The sequence below is a fragment of the Dendronephthya gigantea genome, unplaced genomic scaffold (genome assembly GCF_004324835.1).
Source record: "Dendronephthya gigantea isolate DGI-Jeju-01 unplaced genomic scaffold, DenGig_1.0 000021F, whole genome shotgun sequence".
Taxonomy (NCBI): Eukaryota; Metazoa; Cnidaria; class Anthozoa; order Malacalcyonacea; family Nephtheidae; genus Dendronephthya; species Dendronephthya gigantea.
The window spans coordinates 171,289-192,926 of record NW_021163031.1 but is presented as its reverse complement, the minus strand read 5'-3'; the positions used below and the strand labels follow the sequence as shown (position 1 = coordinate 192,926).

The following is a 21,638-nucleotide window of genomic DNA, read 5'->3' as shown; positions in this document are numbered from 1 at the left end:
ACGCTGTTCGCTGACTTGAATTGATATGGGAGGTCAACTCCCAAGGGAGAGCCTTTAGAAAAGGTAATAAAATAAAAAGATAAAACTGTAATTCATTGTAAGTGTAAGGTTAACCAATTCGCTGATTGGTCAGAAAATCACAAAATCACACTGGGAAATCAGTACCACGTATGGAATAGGAAATTTACCCAATCACAATGTAACATTTCTAAAGTAAAAATATTAAACTTTCTCAAAATGGAAACACATTGACATATACTTGTAGTATAGTAACCACTAACCAGTGAGTAGCACGTGTGTTGTGTGTTGAGGGAATTCAGGAGGATCTTCAATTGTTTTGCAAATGTTTTGCAAATATTCTGTATGATCAACTCGTATGATCAACTGGTATGACCGCTGCAGCAGGATTCCGTTGCAGCAAACAGTGGAGAGAGGACGAAATTTTGAAAGATATTACTATGATTTGATAAAAGTAATTTAGCAGGACAGCAGAAGAATTATGGACATGGACAAGACAGGCTTGAAAGAATGTTTTGATGGAAAAATGTAACTGTAAACAATTAAATGTATTTAAGAGTTTATATACAACCAGCCCTAGGAAAATATGTCCAATTAACCATCTTGAAAATTAAGACCCTTGACAGGGAGAGTTGGGGTATTAGGCTGTGCTGTTTGTCTGTCATTCGTACTTCTAAGACTTGACTCCTAAGCCTTGCAAAAATCTTTAATCCCTCCAGTAATTACTCTCTTCCAAACAAGTAAAAGACGTCCTAGCTGTGCTGCAAAATACTGCAAGGTGTTTGTGGATGCTCAAATAATTTCCATCAATGTTTCCATCTCACAGTAAAGGCAAACAAGATGGTGAACTTGATATGGAGTCAATTTTTCAAAGTTTCTTTGCAGACTTCCCTTCCTCAGGCGAAGGTGAGGTATTAATTGACTAATAGCATTTTAATTATGAGATACTAGCTTGTAGATCATACTTGATGTCTACATTAACATAGACCAAGCCAACATTGATATCTACATAGAGGCTGTATGTTATTCTCTTCTAAAGAAATCAAAAGGCAGACAACTCGGGAGCAAAAAGTTGTGGCTACTTTAGACCTTCTTTTAAAAAGTGTTAAAACCTACCCAGATTGCTTTCTTACTGGTCATAACCCTTTCTGTCCTGATGAATATTGTAAGTTTATCCACCATTTATCTTATATTTGTTCTCTTGTACTAACAAAAGAAAGTTAAGTTAGAAAAGTAACTGGAGTTATTTCCCACTAGATTTTTCATTTTGGACGGTCTATCGCCTGGTTGTGTTTCTTGCTGCATCTTCGTACTCAACATTACTTTACCAGAAATTTTCTGAAGCAGTGTATTCCTTGGCAATTGTATGTTTTATAGATTTCATTGATGCACAACACAACTGTTATTACACACTGTTGTCATCACTAATAAGGGCCATAGCTAGAAGCTTAATTGGAGCGATGCATATTCATATATTTCTCTTATATGCATTACTGATTTCCTTTGGAAAGCTATTGTTCCTACAGTATGTAAATGTGATATATGAATATGCACAGTTAAGCTCTCCAGCTATACTGACCTAATCATGATTCATTTTTGTTTTAGCTACTCAAATACAAACATCATAAACTATACATATCCATCATTGGTACTCTTGTGAAATTAATTGAAGGTGAACTAGAATATTTGGAGTACTTCTAAGGGTATAGATCGAGCTAGTTGGTTGTAATTTTTGAATTTTTCATTTCCAGATGTCCACTCAACGGTTGTTAAATTGTTTGTTCAAGAGGACAGCATTACTTTTCCAATAGATTTTAAGCATTTCAAGGTTAGCCTTCATATAGAAGTAGCAAATTATCCAGAGTCTCTGCCATTTCTTTTTGAAAAATACCCTGGGTATGAAACATGGTTGCTTTCATAGCTATACCACTTATGTGATGGCAGATAGATATTTAAACATTTTAATGGCAGATTGCAAACCCTGGTTCTATCTCTGATGATTCATGTTTACATCTGAGAAACATAGCAGATGCTTGGATATTACTTGAAAATTTAAGGTCAGTGATATAGTTATTATAAAATGCCCAACATCATTTTTTTTCTCAGCTTCAAGATCCTTAGATTTATATTGAATAATTGAAAGTATGTTTTGTCCCATTTAGTGAAGTTATGTTCTTATTTCTGTCTGACACTTGTCAATCTCTTGGTTCTCATGGAAAATCATTATGGAAAGTGTTTAGTTCCCAAGCTCTTTGGACAGACTCTGGTGTCCAAGAGGTTAATATTTTTATTAGTAGATAGAAATAATGTTGTTTAATTTTTAATTTCAGTAGATTGTTCATAAGGTAGCCTTAGGAAGTCACTTGGTATTAGCTTCAAATTATTTTGTGCAGGACATATGTGAATATTACCTTCATTTCCATCTCTCATAGAAAATACGAAGAGACTTAGAGTTATATAAACATGAATTAATCAATACACTAGACTATTATTGGAACATTAGACTATCACAGGACACTGATTATTGTTTGTACAAAGGGACAAAGTCTTGTACTAATATTTTTGCAATGGCACTTCTTAGAAAAACTTCCATGTTCTGTATATTCCATAAAACCTTTTTTACACCAGGTTTCTTTCCGCTGTATGGACAGTCTTAACAAGACAGGTAGACTACAGTTTGAAGCAATCTCTGATGACCTGTTCACTGTCATCATTTCAAGTCTGCAAGCTATTTCTTCAGAAGCTAATCAACCTGGGTAAGATACAATAAATATATTTGACACAACCTGTTGTACCGCTCAATATGCTCCTGCTGTAGTTCAAATTTAAAACAGTAGCAATACCAACATTTATAAATTTGCAAAGTGACTTCAAGTTATATCAGAACTCTCACACTGTTTAGCGTGATGCGTTAAAATGTGGAGAGTTTGGAATCCTTTCACCAGGAAAAGGATTTATCATCTAGTGTGTCTGAACTTCGTGTAAAAGATGCATCTTAAAGTTCGACCAGTTTTCTACCCGTGGAGCGTAGGTAGAAAAGCCTGGCTTGCGAGGTTGTTTTCCTAATAATTCAGGCACTATACCCGCAGTATTATCCTTCTATCTGTTTGACGTCTTTTCTGTTTTTAGGTCAGAAAAAAGACGCAAACTACAAAAATCATTGGCTTGTTTAATTACAACCGTGATCAAGCCAAGTTGCCGTCCAAAACGTATACCTCTTGTTTATATAAATCCTCTGATGACATCAGTTTGTGCAGTTACTGCTGTGTTTAGCGCTGTTCTGTGTCAAGAATTGAAGGTATTACATATGTTTTTTCACTTTTTTATTCTCATGTTTTAATGATACTTTGAACAGTTTTTTGGATGCAATGATGCATCACGTCTTAAATAGATAAAAGTAAAAAGCAGTGATTTATGTGAGATGGCAAACGGCAGGATTTCAACTTGTCTCGTTATTCATTTAGGAGTCTGGTCCTGGGTCAGAAACAGCGTAATATGTATTGAAAATCTTTGCATAGAGAACTACATAACTTTTTTCTAGATTGCAATATCTGAGATGATCTCTATCGTCTGTCTTGAAGAGAGGTTGGCCGACCCAGTACTTCATAAAACACTTAGAACCAGTACTAAAAACTTGATTGACTGGTTTGTTAACTCTCGCCATTTCCAGGTAAGAAATATATCTTGCAGTATCTTGGTGACGTCGTAGAGCAAATTTAACTTGAAAACGGAACGTCAAAGACGACGTGAAAATAGCGAATGACGCCAAATTTGGACGTGTCACGGCATTTATTCGCTATTTTTGCGTCGTTTCTGACATTCCTGTTCTCAAGTTAAATTTGTATATACTGTGTTCAACATAGTGCAAACATAAATCATTAATCATCAAGTCCAATTAATAATTTTTTATCGATGTTTTAGTTCTTGGCGAAGTGTTTATCAGAGTTGGTTCTTTACGATCTTCGTCAGGGAAAACAGGTGTGCTGCTAATATTGTTTATTACAACTTGAGTGGTTGTCACAATGCTGGTAGATTATGGTAGATGCTGGTGGATTGCACAATGCTGGCAGATAATGGTAGATGTTAGTGAATTATGATAGATTATGGTAGATGTTGGTGGATCATGATAGATTATGGTAGATGCTGGTGCATGATTATGGTAGATTCTTGTTTTCTTGGCTGAGAACTGTCCGACATTTTAGGCTGAGAACTGTCCATCCAAAAGACCGCGAGAACTTGAGGAGATCATGGATGTTGACTTGCCAGAGGACGAGAATTGTGTTTCAACTTTGCAAAATATTTGGTGATAATTTAATTTTTTGCTTTTACACGATTAGGAGATTATGAATTTTGCTCTACCGTTATCGTATCATTCTTGTAAGAGCACGCCTTGTTTGTTCATTTTTGTTTGATAGGTTAGTGATTTTTGTTTTTTTTAAAGCACAAACTACAAACTGCAGGATACAGCAATGCATCATCTTTGCACAGCGGTTAACCATCTGCTTGAAATTCTCACCGACCAAAAAATGTCGCAGGTACGAACTAGAGCTGTCGAGAATTACGCATGCCATGTAGTACAGTGATCTGTAACGTTGGTGGAAATCTTTACAACTTTTGTCATTTTAGAGATTTTCATCGGCGTTGGAAGGTTTGACATTGGTTTTCAGGTCTCTTCTGCTTCTCATTGATAAATCTTCTGTTCTGGATGAGAGTATTTTAACAATTGTCAAAGGTTTGTTCGATTGCATGGACCTTCAATCGATGTGAATATGTTGAATATTTCTATATTGTGTTTTGTACTTTTCGTAGACGTGACTACTGCTGTTATTTTGAAGCTGAGGTCAGCAATGCTCACCGTTCTTAAAAAATTATCGGTTGTGATGATGAAATCATCTGAAACTAGTGTTGATAGTGTGAAGTCTGTTATGGAAATATCTTTGAACATGATAAAATTGCTTCTGTACTGTCACAAACACATAGCTATAAAACTGGACCACCTTGGTCTTTGCGTGTGCATTGCAACCATGCCTTGGATTTCGAAAGTCAGCTCGGAATATACAAATATCGTACCTTGTGTTGATGAATGGAGTTTTGCAAGACTGAAGCAGTTATCTCGCGTAATCGCAAAAGAAATGGACTGTGAAGTCTGTTTTGAAGTTTTAACGATGTTTCCTCCGGAGATTTTCCGCAATTGGAAACTTCATGTATTTAAAGAAACATTGGTATGTATTTTAAGACAATGTTATATTTACTTCCAAAGTCAATTGAACCCAGGTGAAAGCTGCAAACAAGATTTCTCTTATTTCAGAGCTCCAATGACTTCCTGGATACTCGCAGTACTGTGATCAAGTTGCTTCCAGTGTGGTTAGCTGTGCATTTAGAAGGCGAAGAACGAAACGAAATATTGGCCTTGGTTTTAAAACAGTCTCCCTCAGAGTTACATGTTTCTTTGTGCCAAAGTTTTCGCCACCTGGGCTGTGCACTATTTCGTTGTTTAACGACTTCAGTTAGTATCACAGAATTTCCACCAAAGTTTCAAGAATTTACTTGTTCGTTGAGCAATGGTAGAGAGGATTCCACAAGTGTTACTGGTACGTTTTAACTAGAATCACGAAAAATTGCAAGTGTTTACACTTTTTAAAGCATACGAGTAACTGAACTGGTGTTTCTCGTTATTTTTAGTTTGTCCTTCCGATCTTGAGGTTTTCTTCCGTCAAATTTTGGACCTGGTTTCTCTCGAAACACCTGCAAAAACTAAGTTATTGTTCATTGATGGATTCAAACATCTTCAGAAACATGCTGTAATTTCCCGCGATTATTGTTCTCGACTATTGTATGTTTGCATTGATCTTGTTGAGGACGCCGACTATAACGTTCGCTTGAAGTTCAGGTATTTGTAGTTTTGATTTGACAAAATCTAAACACTTTATTGCTTCGATAACTTATAGTATATTTATATTTCACTTTTCGATAATCTATTTATTTCACCTCACGTCACAATTAGGCAGATCTTCTAGTTCACTGTATAAAGATTTTTACCGGGAACACTGGATCAATTATATTAGTCTTACGGACTGATTATTGCAGTAGTATCTATTTATTTAGTAAATTGCTACCGTTTCTCACAAAACAAGATACGGAGAGCACAAAGATGGTAGTTACCAAGTTGAAAGATGTTTATACTAAAGCGTCTGCCATGAAGAATTTCAGGTTTATTTCTTTTCAACTGATGTTGTCTCAGTTCACTGCCAACCCATTTTTAATAGCAAGAGCAGTTTGTTCATCATGTTATCATATTCTCACCTGTTAAAATTATAAATGTTGCATTAGGTTACAAGACACAATCGTTCATACAATTGGTGAACTCGGGAAGGAGGCTGAAGATGACTTGCTACTCGTTGTGGTTATTAGTTTGCTTGAAACATTGTTGAGTGAAACCAGAATAATTTCATCATTGGCATTTAACCAGGTAGGAGCTAATATTGATGATATGCGATGATTATATCGGAGGTCATAAATGATTGTGATGATATGTTGATCATATCAGTCGTTATGATGGTTGCTAGTTGATGATATAGGCCATGATCTGTGCTGTGATGACGATTTTAGTAATAATTGTGATTGATAGCGATGATAAATGATATCACGTATGATGGTGGTAATAGCCGATAGCTATTTATACTGATGGTGAAAGAGAATTTGATGATGGTAATAATGACAATTATGTCAGTGTTATGGTGTTTATTTGTGGTAGTGTTAATGGATCTTTGTTATTTTTGTAACACTGAATATTTTGTTTTTATTTTCCCGTTTCTTTGCACGAGACTGCTTTTATTTCATATTGATTGATAGAGTCTGACTCTTGCTGAATAAAACCTTTTATTAGATTCGCGCTGTTGCCAAACACAAGAAAAAGTCACTACAAGAAATATTTGGTGACTTAAAACTTCATATTTGCAAGTTCATGGTGGACGTTGTCTTAAAGCAACAAGTTCGAGAAGATGTTGATTACTGTATGCGACCATTCACAACCGTTAGTAGTGTTTTTGATTTCAAGAGTATCAAGGCTCTAATGCAGGTTTGTATATTTTCTGTCTTGTCCGTTTTCTTGTTTTTTGTTGGACTTTTCCCGAAATAACTGTTGAGGTAAAGCGTATATTGTAAACTTAGAGGGGATCGAATAAAAATTTCCAAATTAAAATCAAATTTTCACAGTGTCGTAGCCAATGCGGTATATGTATGTTTCACAACACGACACCTTGTGCAGAGGCAATCGCGTATGATCCCCAAAGCGTCAACCCCCTCGTGGCCACGACCAACCCCCCTCCCCGATACGGGCCCTTCTCATCACGGCCCTGTCTGGAGTGCTGTTAGGCTGTGTGTGCGCCTGGCATCGGTGCCCAAAGTCAAAACTGGTTTATAAACATGCTGAACGCAGTGCCCGGTCGAGTACTACCTCTGGAGGTAGTGGCCTTTCTTGGGCACTGTGCCCAATTTATTGGAAGCGTTATGTTCAACTTAGGCGCTAGAAAAAGCGGCGGAGCACCAGTACTGGGCACTCTGAACGCAACCTTAAACCAGGTCTGATATGTCAATTTAAGAAGTTGTCTTAGTTTCGCGTTGTTTATTTCAGAACGCTCAAAGCATTGTTGTTCCACAACTAGTACAAAAAGCTCTTCCTGAATCATCTCAAATTCTACGTCATTTGGCAGCTCATCTCAAAGTAAACTACAGAAAGGACTTGCTTTTGATGAATTTTAATTTTATCTTTTCGTATCTTGTCCGCACGTGCTCTGGGGATGAACTTAAAGAAGCACTGGCTTTTGTCGAGGTAAGTATAAAATTCTATACACGTATTATTCAAACAACGCAGTTGTCTTTTAGAGTAAATTTATTGTAAAAATATCGTGGCTAGCTCTCTTCAGCTTTTCTCGGTCTTCAGTCCTTAATGTCCTTTAACGTCCTTAGCCTTCCCTGGTTTTCCCTAGCCATCATCAACTCTTCGTTCTCCCACAACATTTCGCTTCCTTAGTATGCTTTCCGTGCTATTGAGTGAGAGTTCTGACAGTGACTATATATTTGTCTAATCTTAGTCAATGCCTCTTGGTATCTTATCAAATTACTAATTCCTTGTTTGTCCAACTTTTCCAGCACGAGACAAATGTAGATCTTGGAAGTTTATTGAAGTCTGACTCTCAAAGTGTTGTCAACCAACTTCTTTTACATTTAAAATCATCCTACAACAAAGTTTTTACTGGACTTTCGATCCTGGCAAACAAAGCCAACACTGCTGTTACTGACATTCCCAACTCTGAAGAAATGGTAGGTGTAGTTTTTCATTGTGATCACCGCCGATCATTTTATTCATATGTAATGAAAGGTGCGCAGGGACCAGGGCCGAAACTAGAACGGCAATTTGGAGGTGTTTATTCATATATTCAGTTCTGAAATCCGTCAAGCAGAACTGAATACATGAAAAAACACTCCAATTATCGTTCTAGTATCGGCCCTGGCAGGGACTATAGGACCATTAACCAACGTTAAAACTGCCCACAGTAACCACTGCCTACCGATAGAGTCACCACTGCATAGAGTAACCATTTAGTAATCACTGTACGAATCATTATCATGATTATTATTTACTTAGTGTTTCACTATAAAGAGTGATTTTCCAATAGGCTCCGCATTTTGGCTAATCTGCGAAATGACACTAACACATGTTTATCAAATTACTTTTAAAACACATCAAAAATTCAGAACGTTTTTGATCAGATGTTAAACCACTAACCCTAACCATGAATACCTTGATGTGGTTAATATATATCTTATCGACATTTAGGCTGAATTCCTACAGCCTCGTCTTCTTGGCATTTTGGCGTTTTTTAATACCGTACTACTGGACGACAAAAATATCGAGGAAAAACATCTCGCCCTGGCTTCGTTGGTGAAACTTATGGAGTTGATGGGAGCGAAACATATCACCGTCGTTCGTGTTAAAGTTATGGCTATTCTCAAACTTGCGCTGAAATTTAAATCACGAGACTTGGGAGACCTGTGTTGCGAGGCCTGGGAATGCTTCGTACGATGTTTAGATGTGACGTCACTTCAGTCAATGCTTGGTCATATTGTTGTTACTATCATACCCCTCATTGATCATTCTGTCGATAAGGTAAGATGTCCTGCAGTGTTTAACACAGTAAGAGGGGCCCGTTGTTCGAAGGGCGTTAAAAGGTGGATAGGCCAAAGTTAAAAATACTTTCATACATCTTGCGAATGACTGAAACTGCTTCTTATGCATTAAATATGCACTTCCATTGAAAATTATTAAAACTATTTACATCAAAATATTTCAGCTCGGTTGTTCAATAAATAGATAATTTTGTTTTCCATTTTGAACTTATCCACTGTTTAAGCTAAGCGCCTTTTGAACAACCGGCTGCAGTTCAATGAAAACCGTGCCATGTTCCGTCATATTTCGCGTTACCGATGATTTGAAGCTAGTATTTTGTATTGGGTAAGCTTCATAAGGAACCATCTTTATCATTGTCAAATTTAGGTTGCAAGTATTTTCCGTTATTTAATCGTGGAAAGAAAAGAAGATTTGAAAGATAACTTTAAAGATATTTATTTTATCCCGGAATATCCGCAATTTGATGATATTAAAGTTGTTTATGAACTGGTGCTACAAAGCAAGTCAAATACCGAGCTAAGAGATGAGATGAATGAGGTGATAAAATGTGTTTCACACGAGAGTGCTGTTGTTGGATTCCATGCTGTGTCCAAATTAAAAACTATTTTACATGATAATCAGGTACTTATGACTTTACTTTATATTGATGCAGTTACAGGATTGTCGGAAATTTATTGCAGAAGGTAAACTAAAATGAGCTGAAATAAGGTTTTTTCATTTAATTAGGGCACACTTCATGAATATATTACGAGGAAGGACGAGGTGGATCCTGTAGTTTGTAAAGTTATAGACACGGTAAGAATTTGGCTAGGATGGTGATGGTGGTGGTGAAGTTATTGATGATAATAATGATAGTGATGAATGATGATCACGATGATATTATAATAATGATGATGATAATGATTATAATGTTGATTATAATATCGATGATATAATAATGATCATAATAATGATGGTAATAATGATTATAGTATTGTTAATAATGATATTGATGGTGGTAATGGTTTTTGTAATAACTCAGCTTATTTTCAGTTGATTGGCAGATGTGGTGAGCCAAGTACTCAAGCAAAAGTAGGAGAATGTCTTGGAGAACTTGGAGCAGTAGATCCTGGATGGTATGTACGCAATTTATGTTTTTCTTAGTTTGTCCGCAGACCTTTCTGTGTTGATTGTAGTCGTTGCTTTCAGGCTTGGGAAACCAGAACAGACAAGCGAAGAGCCAGCTGTTTACGAGGTTTGTGCCAGGATATTATTTACCAGAGAAAGTTGTTAAATCTGAATTGGCTGTTTCTCTTTTTCAAGATGATGTGTGATTCTCAATCATTTGCAGTTGATCTTCTCAATGAACTTGCCAGAGCGTTCGTAGCTGCTGCTGACACCCGTTCGCAGGTTATATATCCGGGCTCATGGTTGCAATGGGATCGATTATTCTCTTGAAAAACTCTCCGGAGAAGAGACGGTATTGTAAATAAAAAAATACAATTTTTCTCCAAACCTAGGACTGTTCTGCGTATGCTATCCAAGAGGTACTACAAGTATACGAATGTTCAAATAAAATTCGTACAAGGTGGGTCGATTCAATGTACAAAGTGGGTGAATTTCTTGCATGGCAGTATTTTGCCAATATTCTGCAAACCTTTTCTTTGTTTTATAGTCCAGGGTATAAAATTTGGCGTGAGTTTCCAGATCATGTACAAGAGATCTTGAAGCCACATCTTATGTCAAAGTAAGTTTTACTACAACAAAAAAATTCGAAACCAGTTAAAGATATGAATGGATTTCCACAAACGTTAGGGTTAAACTCCTCCAATACCATTCTTGATACGGCTCTGCAAAGAGAATATACCACCGCTTTGTATTGTGTAGTAAACAAAATTTTCGTTGAATACACATTTACTGCTCTTTATGTTTTTAGATATCGTCTTTCTTCACAGTCTAATCGTGGTAAACCTAACAGGCCAATTTATGGCAGTAATAATGGTCAGAGTTTCAATGATTGGATAAGTGTCTGGGTGTTAGAATTGGTCTCAAAGGTGTGCAAGAAACTGTTGGCGTTTCGTGTCAATTATTCTTTATTAGTCCTACTATAGAAGTCGTTTATTATTTAGGTCAAAAATGACAAAGCTTTGCGGTTGTTTAAAGCTTGTTCTGCTGTCTTTAAGGTGAGGACGTCTTCTATGAATTATCCTGTTTTTCACGCCAAAATTCCTAAAACAAATAATCAATGCTCAATTTCTTCACCAGCACAATAAAGACACAGCAATTTTTCTTTTGCCTCACATTATGTTATATGTTGCTATTGATGGCACTGCTGAGGATTATAAAGAAGTGAGATTTTTGACTTTCAACATTCCTATCTTTATTGCTTCTACTTAATAATTCTTTCTATTTTTGTTTCTTTGAAGGTTTACGATGAAATTCTGGTAGTTCTGAAACACGTTCAAGAACAAAACCCAAATTTTGATACAGCGAGTACCTCTGTAGGTTTGTATCACGACCATTTTTAAAGTTTCTCAAGGTCTCTGACTATAAATGTTAATTAAACTGAGAAAACAAGGCCTTTTGGTGATGAGACAACGGGGAAAGTGATTCTGATCGTATTATTTCTTTCAGATTTCAGTCATATGAGCGCCCAAACGATATTTTCCGTCCTTGATTGTCTAACTCGCTGGGCAAGGCTAAAAGCGGACAGCAATTCAAAGACACAGACCATAATAAATACACGTCAAGAAAAGGCGGGAACTTCTGGTATGCTCCCGTTATTTTGTTTTTCTCAGGAGCGTAAATGTATTTCTTTCGTTGTTATATCCTTATATATACCTCTTTATCCAACAGGTTGTGATGATTTGACCAAGGTGGTGATGTTTCTTGATGGTATTCCGCAGGTAATTTAATTGTGCAATCAAGTTTAACGCTTTGCTGAAATGTAGTAATCTATTGGTAAGATTTTTCACCTTAGGAAACTTTGGCGACTGCTTCATTTCATTGCAAAGCATACACAAGATCTCTGATGCATTTCGAACAATTTATTGAAAAGAGTAAACAGGATTTACAACTTCATCTCAACTCAATTCAACGTCTGTACTGGGCGTTGAACGAACCAGATGGAGTGGTGGGTGTTGCTGCTGTGAGAGAATGTCCTGCTTCTTTGAAAGAGGAAATTCTTGAACATACAAGCGTAGGTAGGAGGCTTCAAGTTTCAGTTCAGACCAGCCGTGTTGGAAAATATGAGCAAGGCATTTTGAAAAGGTCTGTGTACAGTCTGTGTACAGTATATCGCCAAGAATATTTCAAAAAAACTTGTTCTGAACTAGAATGAACCATAAACTAGCGCTAACCTAGAGCTTGGGATGGAATACTGTGTTGTTTGTCAACTTATATCAACCCAACAATCATTTTCACATCACACTAGGGAAATTACGAGAAGCTGTTGCGTGTTATGAAAGAGCGATACAGTTAGAACCAGATACGATTGAAAACCACAAGGTCAGCAAATAGTTTCTTATTCAGTGTCGGAGTGATTCATAGTATAGTTACGAATTTACTGTTTTTCAGGGTCTAATGAGCTGTTGGATCACGCTTGGTCAGGTGTCGACGGCTTTGGAACATGCTAATGGAGTGCTCATGAGAAGGTTTGGCTAAATTTTGACGATAGCTACACGACATTTCTAAAACACAAAAAAAACTGTTTGCACCGAGTTCACATTGTGGTTGTTTGTTACGTTCAGACCTGCATGGACTGGTTCTCTTAACTCTTTTCGAGTTGAAGCTTGCTGGCGTTTGGGTCAGTGGGATGAACTGGAGTCATACGTGAAACTGGTAATGCTCTTTTCTGTACTGCAGTATCCGGCGTGGGTGATAATGAGGGATAATTGTTGTTGTTTTTACAAAAAACATAGGAGCATCATTGCACAGATTGGAGTACTGGGGTTGGAAAGATTTTGCTTGCTGCAAGAAAAAAGGTTGGGTTCTAATATTTCTTGAATCAATACTTCCGAGATGAGTAGCCTGTTGTTTTTTTTTTAAATAGAATAAGGACGAATTTTCAAAGTGCATTTATGACTTGAGACTTGCTCAAATGGAACCTCTCTCTGCCGCAAAAATGGAGTCGGGCTCTTATCAAAGAGGATACGATTTCATAATTCGGTAAGAAGTCAGTATGACGTGAGATGCATTGAAGCTAAACCGCTAGCTATGTTTTACTGGGGATAGCAAACCAGGCAACAAAGTTATTGCAGGAAAAAAAAATTGTATTTTTGTCAGCTTCGGTCATAAAAGAATTGGATCTTTTTATAGTTTGCATATTTTACACGAGCTTGAAGATTGTCTCTGTCATATATTTGATCGTGAGGGGGGTTTTGACTTGGGTAACAGCAATCTTGACGTGATGTTGACAAATTTACAGAAAAGATTGACCATTACTCGAGTGAGTCAGCGATTGCTTGATGGAATGAAATATGATCCGACAGAAAAATTATTGTAGGAACTTTCTTTCCATTATCTAGGCATCGTTTCAAGCGAGAGAGCCAATACTCTCTATAAGAAGAGTGATGTTTAAACTTTTATTAAAGTAAGTTTTAGTAATTTTGCATTACGATGAAAGTGATGTTTATTGAAGGCAGGTCACTTCACTGTCATCTTCCGATCATCAGTTTGTGTACTAGCTATTGAGATCGACTGCCTTAGGAAAATAGCCGTTCGAGTCTGAGTCATATTTAGGAAGGGAGGTGGGTGGAAAATGAGAGAAAAGGCCTAATGAGACAGATGCTACATCATCCATAGGTGTTTCATAAAAAAGGTGGAGAAGTGAGGCATGTTCGCATATATGCCTGTAATGGCTTTGCAACGTATCGAAAAAGAGAGAGAAGGGGATGAGGCGGTGGGGTGAGTAGGTGGGCAAAGAGACAAAGTGATGAGACGGCGGGGTGAGGTATTGGGTGTAAAATAAGTTCAATTATTGAGAGGTTTTTGCAATGAAGTACCTATTATATACTATTAAAAGTTAACCAAAGATTTTCTAGATTTTCACTTTGAGTAAATTTAATTATAATTTGAATGTTTATTTTTTCAACGTTCAGGGGCGAAGGAACAAGCCACAGTGAAGATAATTGCTTACTGCAAACTGCGAAAGTTGCACGAAAGTTAGTTATATACCATAATTTACCAAGTTAAATATACAGTTATTAATTTATTGCTTATTCTTTAGAGCTGGTCATTTTCAAACAGCATACAGTTATTTACTAAACATCACTTCCTTGTGTAACACCACAGAGTGCTGTCTGGAGCAATCGAAATTATTGTGGGCTCAAGTAAGTCTATAACCACGTTTCTTTACGTAGGCATTTAAACACATGAATATCTTTTGTCTTTGCCTTAGGGAAATTGTCGTCAAGCACTTTTGAAACTGGAGAAATGGATTTCGTAAGTTATCGAGATGCAGGGTTTTTCGATGATAAAATAAATATTTATCGACTCTTGGGTCAAATACATAACTTTATGTTAGTAAGTTTACGTAAGTTTTTTTTTTACTTTTCAGTGAATCATCCAAAACAGTGAGTCAAGACAATAGTTTGACTAAAGCGAAGGTATTTGACTAGTGAATTCAAGGGTTGCTGCTGTTAAAATTTAGATTCAATTCTCTACCATCAAAAAATTATTTGAATTTCATTTAGACGTTGTTGTTTGTCGCGCGTTGGATGGAAGAGACTGCAAGCTACGGTCCACAATCCTGCCTAGCCCAGTACAAGGTACGATCAATAGCGAAAATTACAATATACAATAGAATCTTTTTAACATTTCGTGTTGTGGCTGTATTAGGAAGTTGTGTCGCTCAATAGTCAGTGGGAGAACGGTCATTTTTACTTGGCAAAATATTACGAGAAAATTATGAACTCAGTCGACGATTCCAAGAAATCTGGAAGATTGTAAGTTTTTGTTTTTATTTACAAACTTCAACGCTTTGTTCTTGTTCAACGAATCCGATCAGAAATATTATATTTAATTCTCTTTTAGAGATTTTTTACCATTTGTGATGAAACACTATGGCGAATCGCTCAAATATGGAGATAAATTTATTTATCAGTCAATTCCTAAGATTCTTCAGTTTTGGCTGGACTTTGCAGCAAATCTCACGGAGCATGGTTAGTAGATATTACTATAACATGTGGGAAGGAAGGAGGAATGTGTGAGGTGTAGAGGGAAGATAGGAGTGAGGGCGTGGAGTAAAGATGGGAGTGAGGGCGTGGAGTAAAGATGGGAGTGAGGGCGTGGGGGAAAGATGGGAGTGAGGGCGTGGAGTAAAGATGGGAGTGAGGGCGTGGGGGAAAGATGGGAGTGAGGGCGTGGAGGAAAGATGGGAGTGAGGGCGTGGGGGAGAGGAAGGGAGTGAGGGCGTGGGGGAAAGATGGGAGTGAGGGCGTGGGGAGGAGATGAGAGTGAGGGCGTGGGGGAGAGGAAGGGAGTGAGGGCGTGGGGGAAAGGAAGAGAGGAAGAGAGTGAGGGCATGGGGGAAAGGAAAGGAGTGAGGGAGTGAAGAAAAGAATGGAGTGAGGGCATGGGGGAAAGATGGGAGTGAGGGGAAGAAGGAGTGGGGGCATGGGGAAAAAGAAAGGAATGGAGAGGAATATTGGTTATAGAATGGAGTCATTGGTAGAACTTACCTTAATTGTGATATAAAACCTGCTTCTATAATTGTTAAATTAGGAAAACAAACAAAATCTGAAAAATCTACGTTGAATCAACGATTAGGAGAAATGAACAACGTAAGTTAACTAGTTATCTACTCTAACTGTTCGATAGATTAGAGATGAAATAGTGTTTAATTTGATAAAATGATCAATTCATTCACTAATGGCTTATTGCCTTGGTAGATTGATTTTTGATTGAACGAGTTGTTGGTTATTTGAATTATTTATCGAAAAAATATAATCACACGTGATCTTTGTGTTCAGATAATCAGTGAGCTTACAGATCGTTTGCCAACATATCAGTTTTTCACTGCTTTCTCTCAACTCATTTCGAGAATGTGCCATCGTAACGAAGAGGTCTGGAATAGACTCAAGGTATCTAAGAAACATAACATTCTCATAAAACTTGGTCATTAATTTAAGATCACTGGAGAAAGTGTGTTCAGAATACATCTCGTATGGATATTTTATGCAACCTTTTTTTCGTTGTCGGGAAACATAATGATTGGATTTGTTTTGTTGCAATTTTTATGGATAAACACATAATTTCTATACAATAGATCTTCAAAATGTTTCTCAGTGTTATTAAACATTCCTGGTTTTGTATCGTTGTTTGCAGGCCTTGATATCTAAATTATTGGTGACGTATCCCCAGCAGGCAATATGGTTAATGATGGCGGTTTCAAAGGTAACATAGTTGAACGAAACAGGCAAAGGGTTGGGTCTAAAATGTATATTAGCATATCTACAAATATTCTTTATTAGTACTACACGGGCGACGGCGATTGTTTTCTTCTGATGTATGCGAATAAACTAACTGATAAATTTGGCAGAGTGGAATACTTTACTTCGCCAAAATTAGAAAACTGTGCACATAATTCACTCAATAACATACGCTAGAAAGCGAAAATCGCTGACAAAAATCGCCTGTGTAGCCGCGGCTTCACTTGACTGTTTCTTCCAGTTACTCTGCTTATATCTTATTGTCTACCAAAGTCTTTATTTATTTATTTTATTCTTTATTTATTTATTATATTTAGTCCTCTCTTCCACTTCGTAAAAACCGATGTCAACAGATATTTCAAGTTGCTAAGTACGTGAATTTAATTTACACACATTCAATTTTGAGTTGTCAAAAAATCTTGCATGACGTGTTTTTAATATTTAGGCGAGCTGATAAACACCTGACCAGTTTTATTGAGGTACGTAATTTAGCATTCGTATTGTACTGTAACTATTATTCAATTATTTTTCATCCAATATTTCATTTCATCATATTTCGTTTATTTTCTCCACTTTAGGATGCCTGCAAGTTGGCTCAATTATTGATCGAAGTTTCTGAGAAAAATCGTGGAAAAGAGAATGTCCTAAGCATGAGCCACGACTTTGGAATGTTGAAGAGATTTGTTAGTGATGAGTAAGTTAATTGTATCATGACTTTTCCGTGGTATCTTTTTCATTACATTACAGTATGAAGAAGGCACAAATCAAATCGTTAGTATCTGTTTGTAGACTTCAACATAGAAATAAGATTGTTTCGCCATGTAGAGTTGTCGAAAATCCATAATAAATGTAACTTTTTCTTTAGTAAGTTTAGTCCAATCATAATTCCACTCCAGTCCTCACTGACAGTCACATTACCCACAAGTCATGGGATTGACAAAGATTATTACCCATTTCCTGATTCTCAACCGACGTTTCTTGGGTTTGAAGATAAGGTAAGTTTCGTAAGCAAGAGTTTGCATCAACCTAGGTTTTGATTGCACCCGAAGTCCTTCTAGTCGATAGTACTGGAAACATCCTTAGTACTAACAATGAAACGTTAGGATCCATGCATGAGCTATTTATAATGAATCCTGCTAATTTCCAAACCACTTGAATCAGGTTGACGTTCTGCAATCTTTGGCACGTCCTAAGAAAGTCACGGTGAAAGCAAGCGATGGGCTGTATTATAATCTTCTTTGTAAACCCAAGGTACATGGATAATATTTCATTGCTGTTTCAAATCTAAACGAACGAGGTTCAAATACAAAAACTATATCTTTTAACTAATTAAAATCAAACAGACCCTGAATAAACCTTTATTTCTTAACGAACTTTCGACCAGCAACTGACAGGTCGACTCGACTGAAATAAAATATGTTTGAAAATATCATATCTGTTTGATTTTCTAAACTTGGCTACGATTAACTATTTTAAACATAGGAAGCGGTAACTGTTTTTTCAACAATTTTCACAGGACGACCTTCGTAAAGACAGTCGGACGATGGAATTCAACAGTCTCATTAATAAGGTAAATGATTATTGCTACGAGTTCTAGGTAGTCTTCATCCAATGTATAAACTGATAAAAAAAGTCGCATGGACTCAGTTGCGTGGTTGGGATTGGGAAAGTGTTGTTTAAATGACATTGGTATGATGTTGATATAAATATGATATTTGTTATTGTTAAGTTTGAGAAAATAGATAGTTATGGCATCTTTTGCCTTTCTTCCATGCAGTGTTTAAGAAAAGATCCGGAGTGTCGCAGACGTCAACTTCACATAAGAACATATGTAAGTAATCGTTTGTTTCTATGCCTAAAGTGATATTGATGTTATAGTTGTAATAATTTTATTTTCCTTGTTGTTATTGTCAGGCGGTTGTACCTCTGAATGAAGAGTGTGGTTTGTTAGAATGGGTTCCTAATACATCGGGACTTCGAAACATTCTGATAAAACTGTACAAGTAAGTTATGTTCTGGGCCAGATAATGTTTTATCTCTGATATCAAAAGACACTTGTTTGTGGAAAATACCTGGTCAATTTTTACCGAGACATTAAAAGATCGACTGTTGAAATTAATAATTAACACACAAAGATTACATTCACGACCCAACGATTCCATGCACATTCCGGTCTGATGAAGAAACGTTGGGTCATGAAAGTAATTTTTGTGTGGTGCTGATTACTTCATTAATCAAACCAGAATAGCGATATAGATAAGTTCCAATATAACCAGGGAGCAGCGTGGCAGCGTCTTCAAACAACTTAGCATCAAATGTGGTATAACAATTGCCTGAAATAGACAAAACACTTCTCGACGTTTCGACCTGAGGGCCTTCGTCAGGAGAGTTAGTGTGATACTGTTTTAGGCAGTTGTTATACCACATTTGATGCTGAGTAGCGATCATTGCGATGGATTGACTGTTGCTTGACTGATTCACAGGGAGAAGGGATTGTACGTGAAATCCTCAGAAATAAAAAGACTTTATGAGTCCATGACATCCGCAGGAAAGGAGTATGTTTTTTCTGTGATAAAAAAGTTATTGTAGAAATCTGTTCTTAATGAGTGCAAAGAATAACCTTCGACAACTTAAACATTTTCTGTCTTTCAGAGAGAGAAAAAAAATATTTCAAATGAAAGTTTTGAAAAGGTAAAATCATTTCAACTGAGTACGTCTCCTGATATCAGCATATGAACCCTAATAAGCAATGTTAGTGTAATTCCTCTTGTTAATCATAAAACAAATATGTTACCTTCAGGACACGTTGTTTTATACTAATTCAACTTGCTTGTCATAGTATTTCATTTTCATGTCAATCATTTAGATATCCTCCGATATTTCACGAGTGGTACCTGAAGACCTTCCCTACGCCAACTTCATGGTAGGTTGATAAAACCGATTACATGAATAATTTTATAACGCAGGACGTACTTACAGCAGTTATTTGCTTTGGTTTCAACTACTTATAGATAAATAATTTTTTCATTTTTTTCACTCTGAAATGACTACATGGACTATATAGTAATTTTCCATCATTTAAAAGGTATAACAGTCGTCTCGGATATTGTCGTACAGCTGCCGTAATGTCGATGGTTGGATATATCCTGGGCCTTGGTGATAGACACGGAGAAAATGTCTTGTTTGATTCAACCAATGGAGATTGTTTTCATGTTGATTTTAATTGCTTGTTCAATAAGGTTAATAAAACAATTTCTTATACAGCAAACACGTGAAATTTGCTACTGTTATCTTTAATATTGAAATGTTTACAGAACAAACACTTTCAACACAAGGTTAATTGAAGGTTTCAACAGCGTTCCGAGTACACATGCAAGTTGTTGCGAGAAAATGAGAATTGTTCATTTAAACTAACCTTTATTTTACGATAGACGATGGTACTTCAACACTGCATGCATTTTTGCTTCATCTGCATGCTATAAAACAGTATTAATTCCTCATTTATACGAGTGTATTTATTTTAGGGTGAAACCTTTGAGTGTCCGGAGTGTGTACCATTTCGTCTCACCCATAACATGATCCAAGCCATGGTAATGTTACAAAATAGAGAAAACGTATTTTATCACCTGCTTCGCCAGTCCCTGTTGTGAGCAATAATTTTGTTTTTCCTTGCAGGGCCCACTGGGTTATGAAGGAATTTTCCGTCGTTCATGTGAAGTCACATTAAAACTAATGAGAAACCAGAACGATTCGCTCTTAAGGTGAGCTTTTATTTAGGCATGGTATTATTTAAAAAAACAAAGAAGATAGCTCGGGGGATTTTTCATTTTTATGAAAATTCGTTCTGCATAATACACCCGGTGTTGTATGAAAAATGTTTACCGGGGGTCGGTTGTTCAAAGCCGGTTAGCTTAACCCAGGATTAACCCAAAGTTAACCAAACTTTGAACCGAACCGACCCCGGGATGAACAGAAATGTTAAAATGAAACATGGCTGACATACTTGAAGGACACACTCTAATCCAAGTTAGTATTTTGAGATGAAAGGTTGATATTTCATTTTAGTGTGCTGAAAACATTTGTTTATGATCCTCTGGTTGAGTGGGGTGAAAAACGACATCGTGATACCGCCACTGCTGCAGCTAAAGAAGAGGTAAGTTATATGAGAAATGAGAATAATCTACGATGTTTCTGCCTTGTTTCAACAAGATTTTTTTGTTATTTTTATAATAAAATGTAGGGACTGAAGATTGTGAAACAGATTGAACAAAGACTACGAGGTTACAGCATAAAAAACAAGATTCTTATTCCTTTATCAATTGAAGGAGAGGTCCATCAGCTTATCTCGGTAATTGACACGGCCACGGGTGGCTGCTCTCATTTCTCGTAATGTTTATCGTTTGCTCAACTGTTTTCTTTTTTTTTTTTTTCCAGGAGGCAACAGACGTTGATAATTTATCTAAGATGTACATAGGTTGGGCTGCATATCTCTGAATGATTAAAGATGAATGGTTTGGTTTTGGTAGCGGATCTGGGATATTGATACCCATGGAAACACGAATTTCAAATACACACAAAAACATTGGTCAATTGCGTTTATACAAAAGACTATTTATTGGGGCCGTTATAATTGTGTCTCTACTGATTATGGGGCTCAGATATTCATATTGCTTTAATATATTTATTGTTCATTTGTTTGTCATAGGAACGAATATGTTTCAGTTACAGTAAAGTCTGTAAGAATAACAATTTTTTATCAAATGCCACTGTTCCTTTTCTCCACTTCAACAATCACTTATAGTTTTTGTCCATTTTGCTTGTTTCTCTTGATGAATGGCAAACAAGCAAATAGTCATGAATGCTCCGATATATAAATTTTCCCAATTGTTTTAAACTTATGTATTGTTGCATAGGGCCAGGCGGAATTTGAAAGATTACTATGAATAGTTTGACTGTCTTTGGATATCGCCTCATGCACAATAGTCCACATTAAATCATTAATGCAGGGCACCGGAAAGGTT

At 36.6% G+C, this 21,638-nt stretch overlaps 1 protein-coding gene across 2 annotated transcripts; it reads left to right on the top strand.

Annotated features, from left to right (window-relative positions):
- The first annotated feature begins 284 nt into the window (after positions 1-284).
- Positions 285-21,353, top strand: LOC114521733 (serine/threonine-protein kinase ATR-like). 2 transcript variants are annotated; one of them, XM_028542261.1, is made up of 72 exons: positions 285-546; positions 845-924; positions 1,058-1,183; positions 1,276-1,382; positions 1,624-1,690; positions 1,770-1,846; positions 1,990-2,075; positions 2,181-2,295; positions 2,647-2,774; positions 3,148-3,316; positions 3,560-3,688; positions 3,940-3,996; positions 4,221-4,321; positions 4,460-4,553; positions 4,645-4,750; positions 4,828-5,240; positions 5,327-5,609; positions 5,701-5,908; positions 6,124-6,228; positions 6,349-6,487; positions 6,905-7,096; positions 7,652-7,849; positions 8,170-8,340; positions 8,858-9,187; positions 9,575-9,829; positions 9,935-10,003; positions 10,241-10,323; positions 10,397-10,442; positions 10,511-10,597; positions 10,708-10,775; positions 10,863-10,934; positions 11,124-11,241; positions 11,317-11,370; positions 11,453-11,536; positions 11,614-11,692; positions 11,822-11,956; positions 12,044-12,093; positions 12,168-12,390; positions 12,621-12,694; positions 12,764-12,840; positions 12,937-13,027; positions 13,108-13,170; positions 13,239-13,354; positions 13,505-13,634; positions 13,714-13,778; positions 14,287-14,349; positions 14,415-14,517; positions 14,586-14,629; positions 14,745-14,793; positions 14,881-14,955; positions 15,026-15,132; positions 15,221-15,348; positions 15,911-15,969; positions 16,159-16,269; positions 16,514-16,582; positions 16,935-16,987; positions 17,063-17,096; positions 17,196-17,311; positions 17,483-17,612; positions 17,779-17,868; positions 18,134-18,187; positions 18,395-18,448; positions 18,532-18,620; positions 19,101-19,172; positions 19,270-19,308; positions 19,484-19,540; positions 19,703-19,856; positions 20,142-20,207; positions 20,293-20,378; positions 20,683-20,770; positions 20,858-20,965; positions 21,052-21,353. In XM_028542261.1, the coding sequence occupies exons 1-72, from the start codon at positions 500-502 to the stop codon at positions 21,109-21,111; spliced, it is 7,725 nt and encodes a 2,574-aa protein (XP_028398062.1). In that variant the 5' UTR covers positions 285-499; the 3' UTR covers positions 21,112-21,353. The 2 variants fall into 2 exon arrangements, with proteins under 2 accessions (XP_028398062.1, XP_028398063.1); XM_028542262.1 differs by having other exon boundaries at positions 285-552.
- The last annotated feature ends 285 nt before the right edge of the window (positions 21,354-21,638 follow it).

Bases quoted from the DNA above. Each gene is read 5' to 3' on its own strand.
- LOC114521733 (XM_028542261.1), top strand. From the start codon at position 500: ATGGACATGGACAAGACAGGCTTGAAAGAATGTTTTGATGGAAAAAT. The intron at 1,383-1,623 runs GTATGTTTTATA...TTTTTGTTTTAG, and splicing joins CAGTGTATTCCTTGGCAATT to CTACTCAAATACAAACATCA. The intron at 10,598-10,707 runs GTTATATATCCG...CTCCAAACCTAG, and splicing joins CTGCTGACACCCGTTCGCAG to GACTGTTCTGCGTATGCTAT.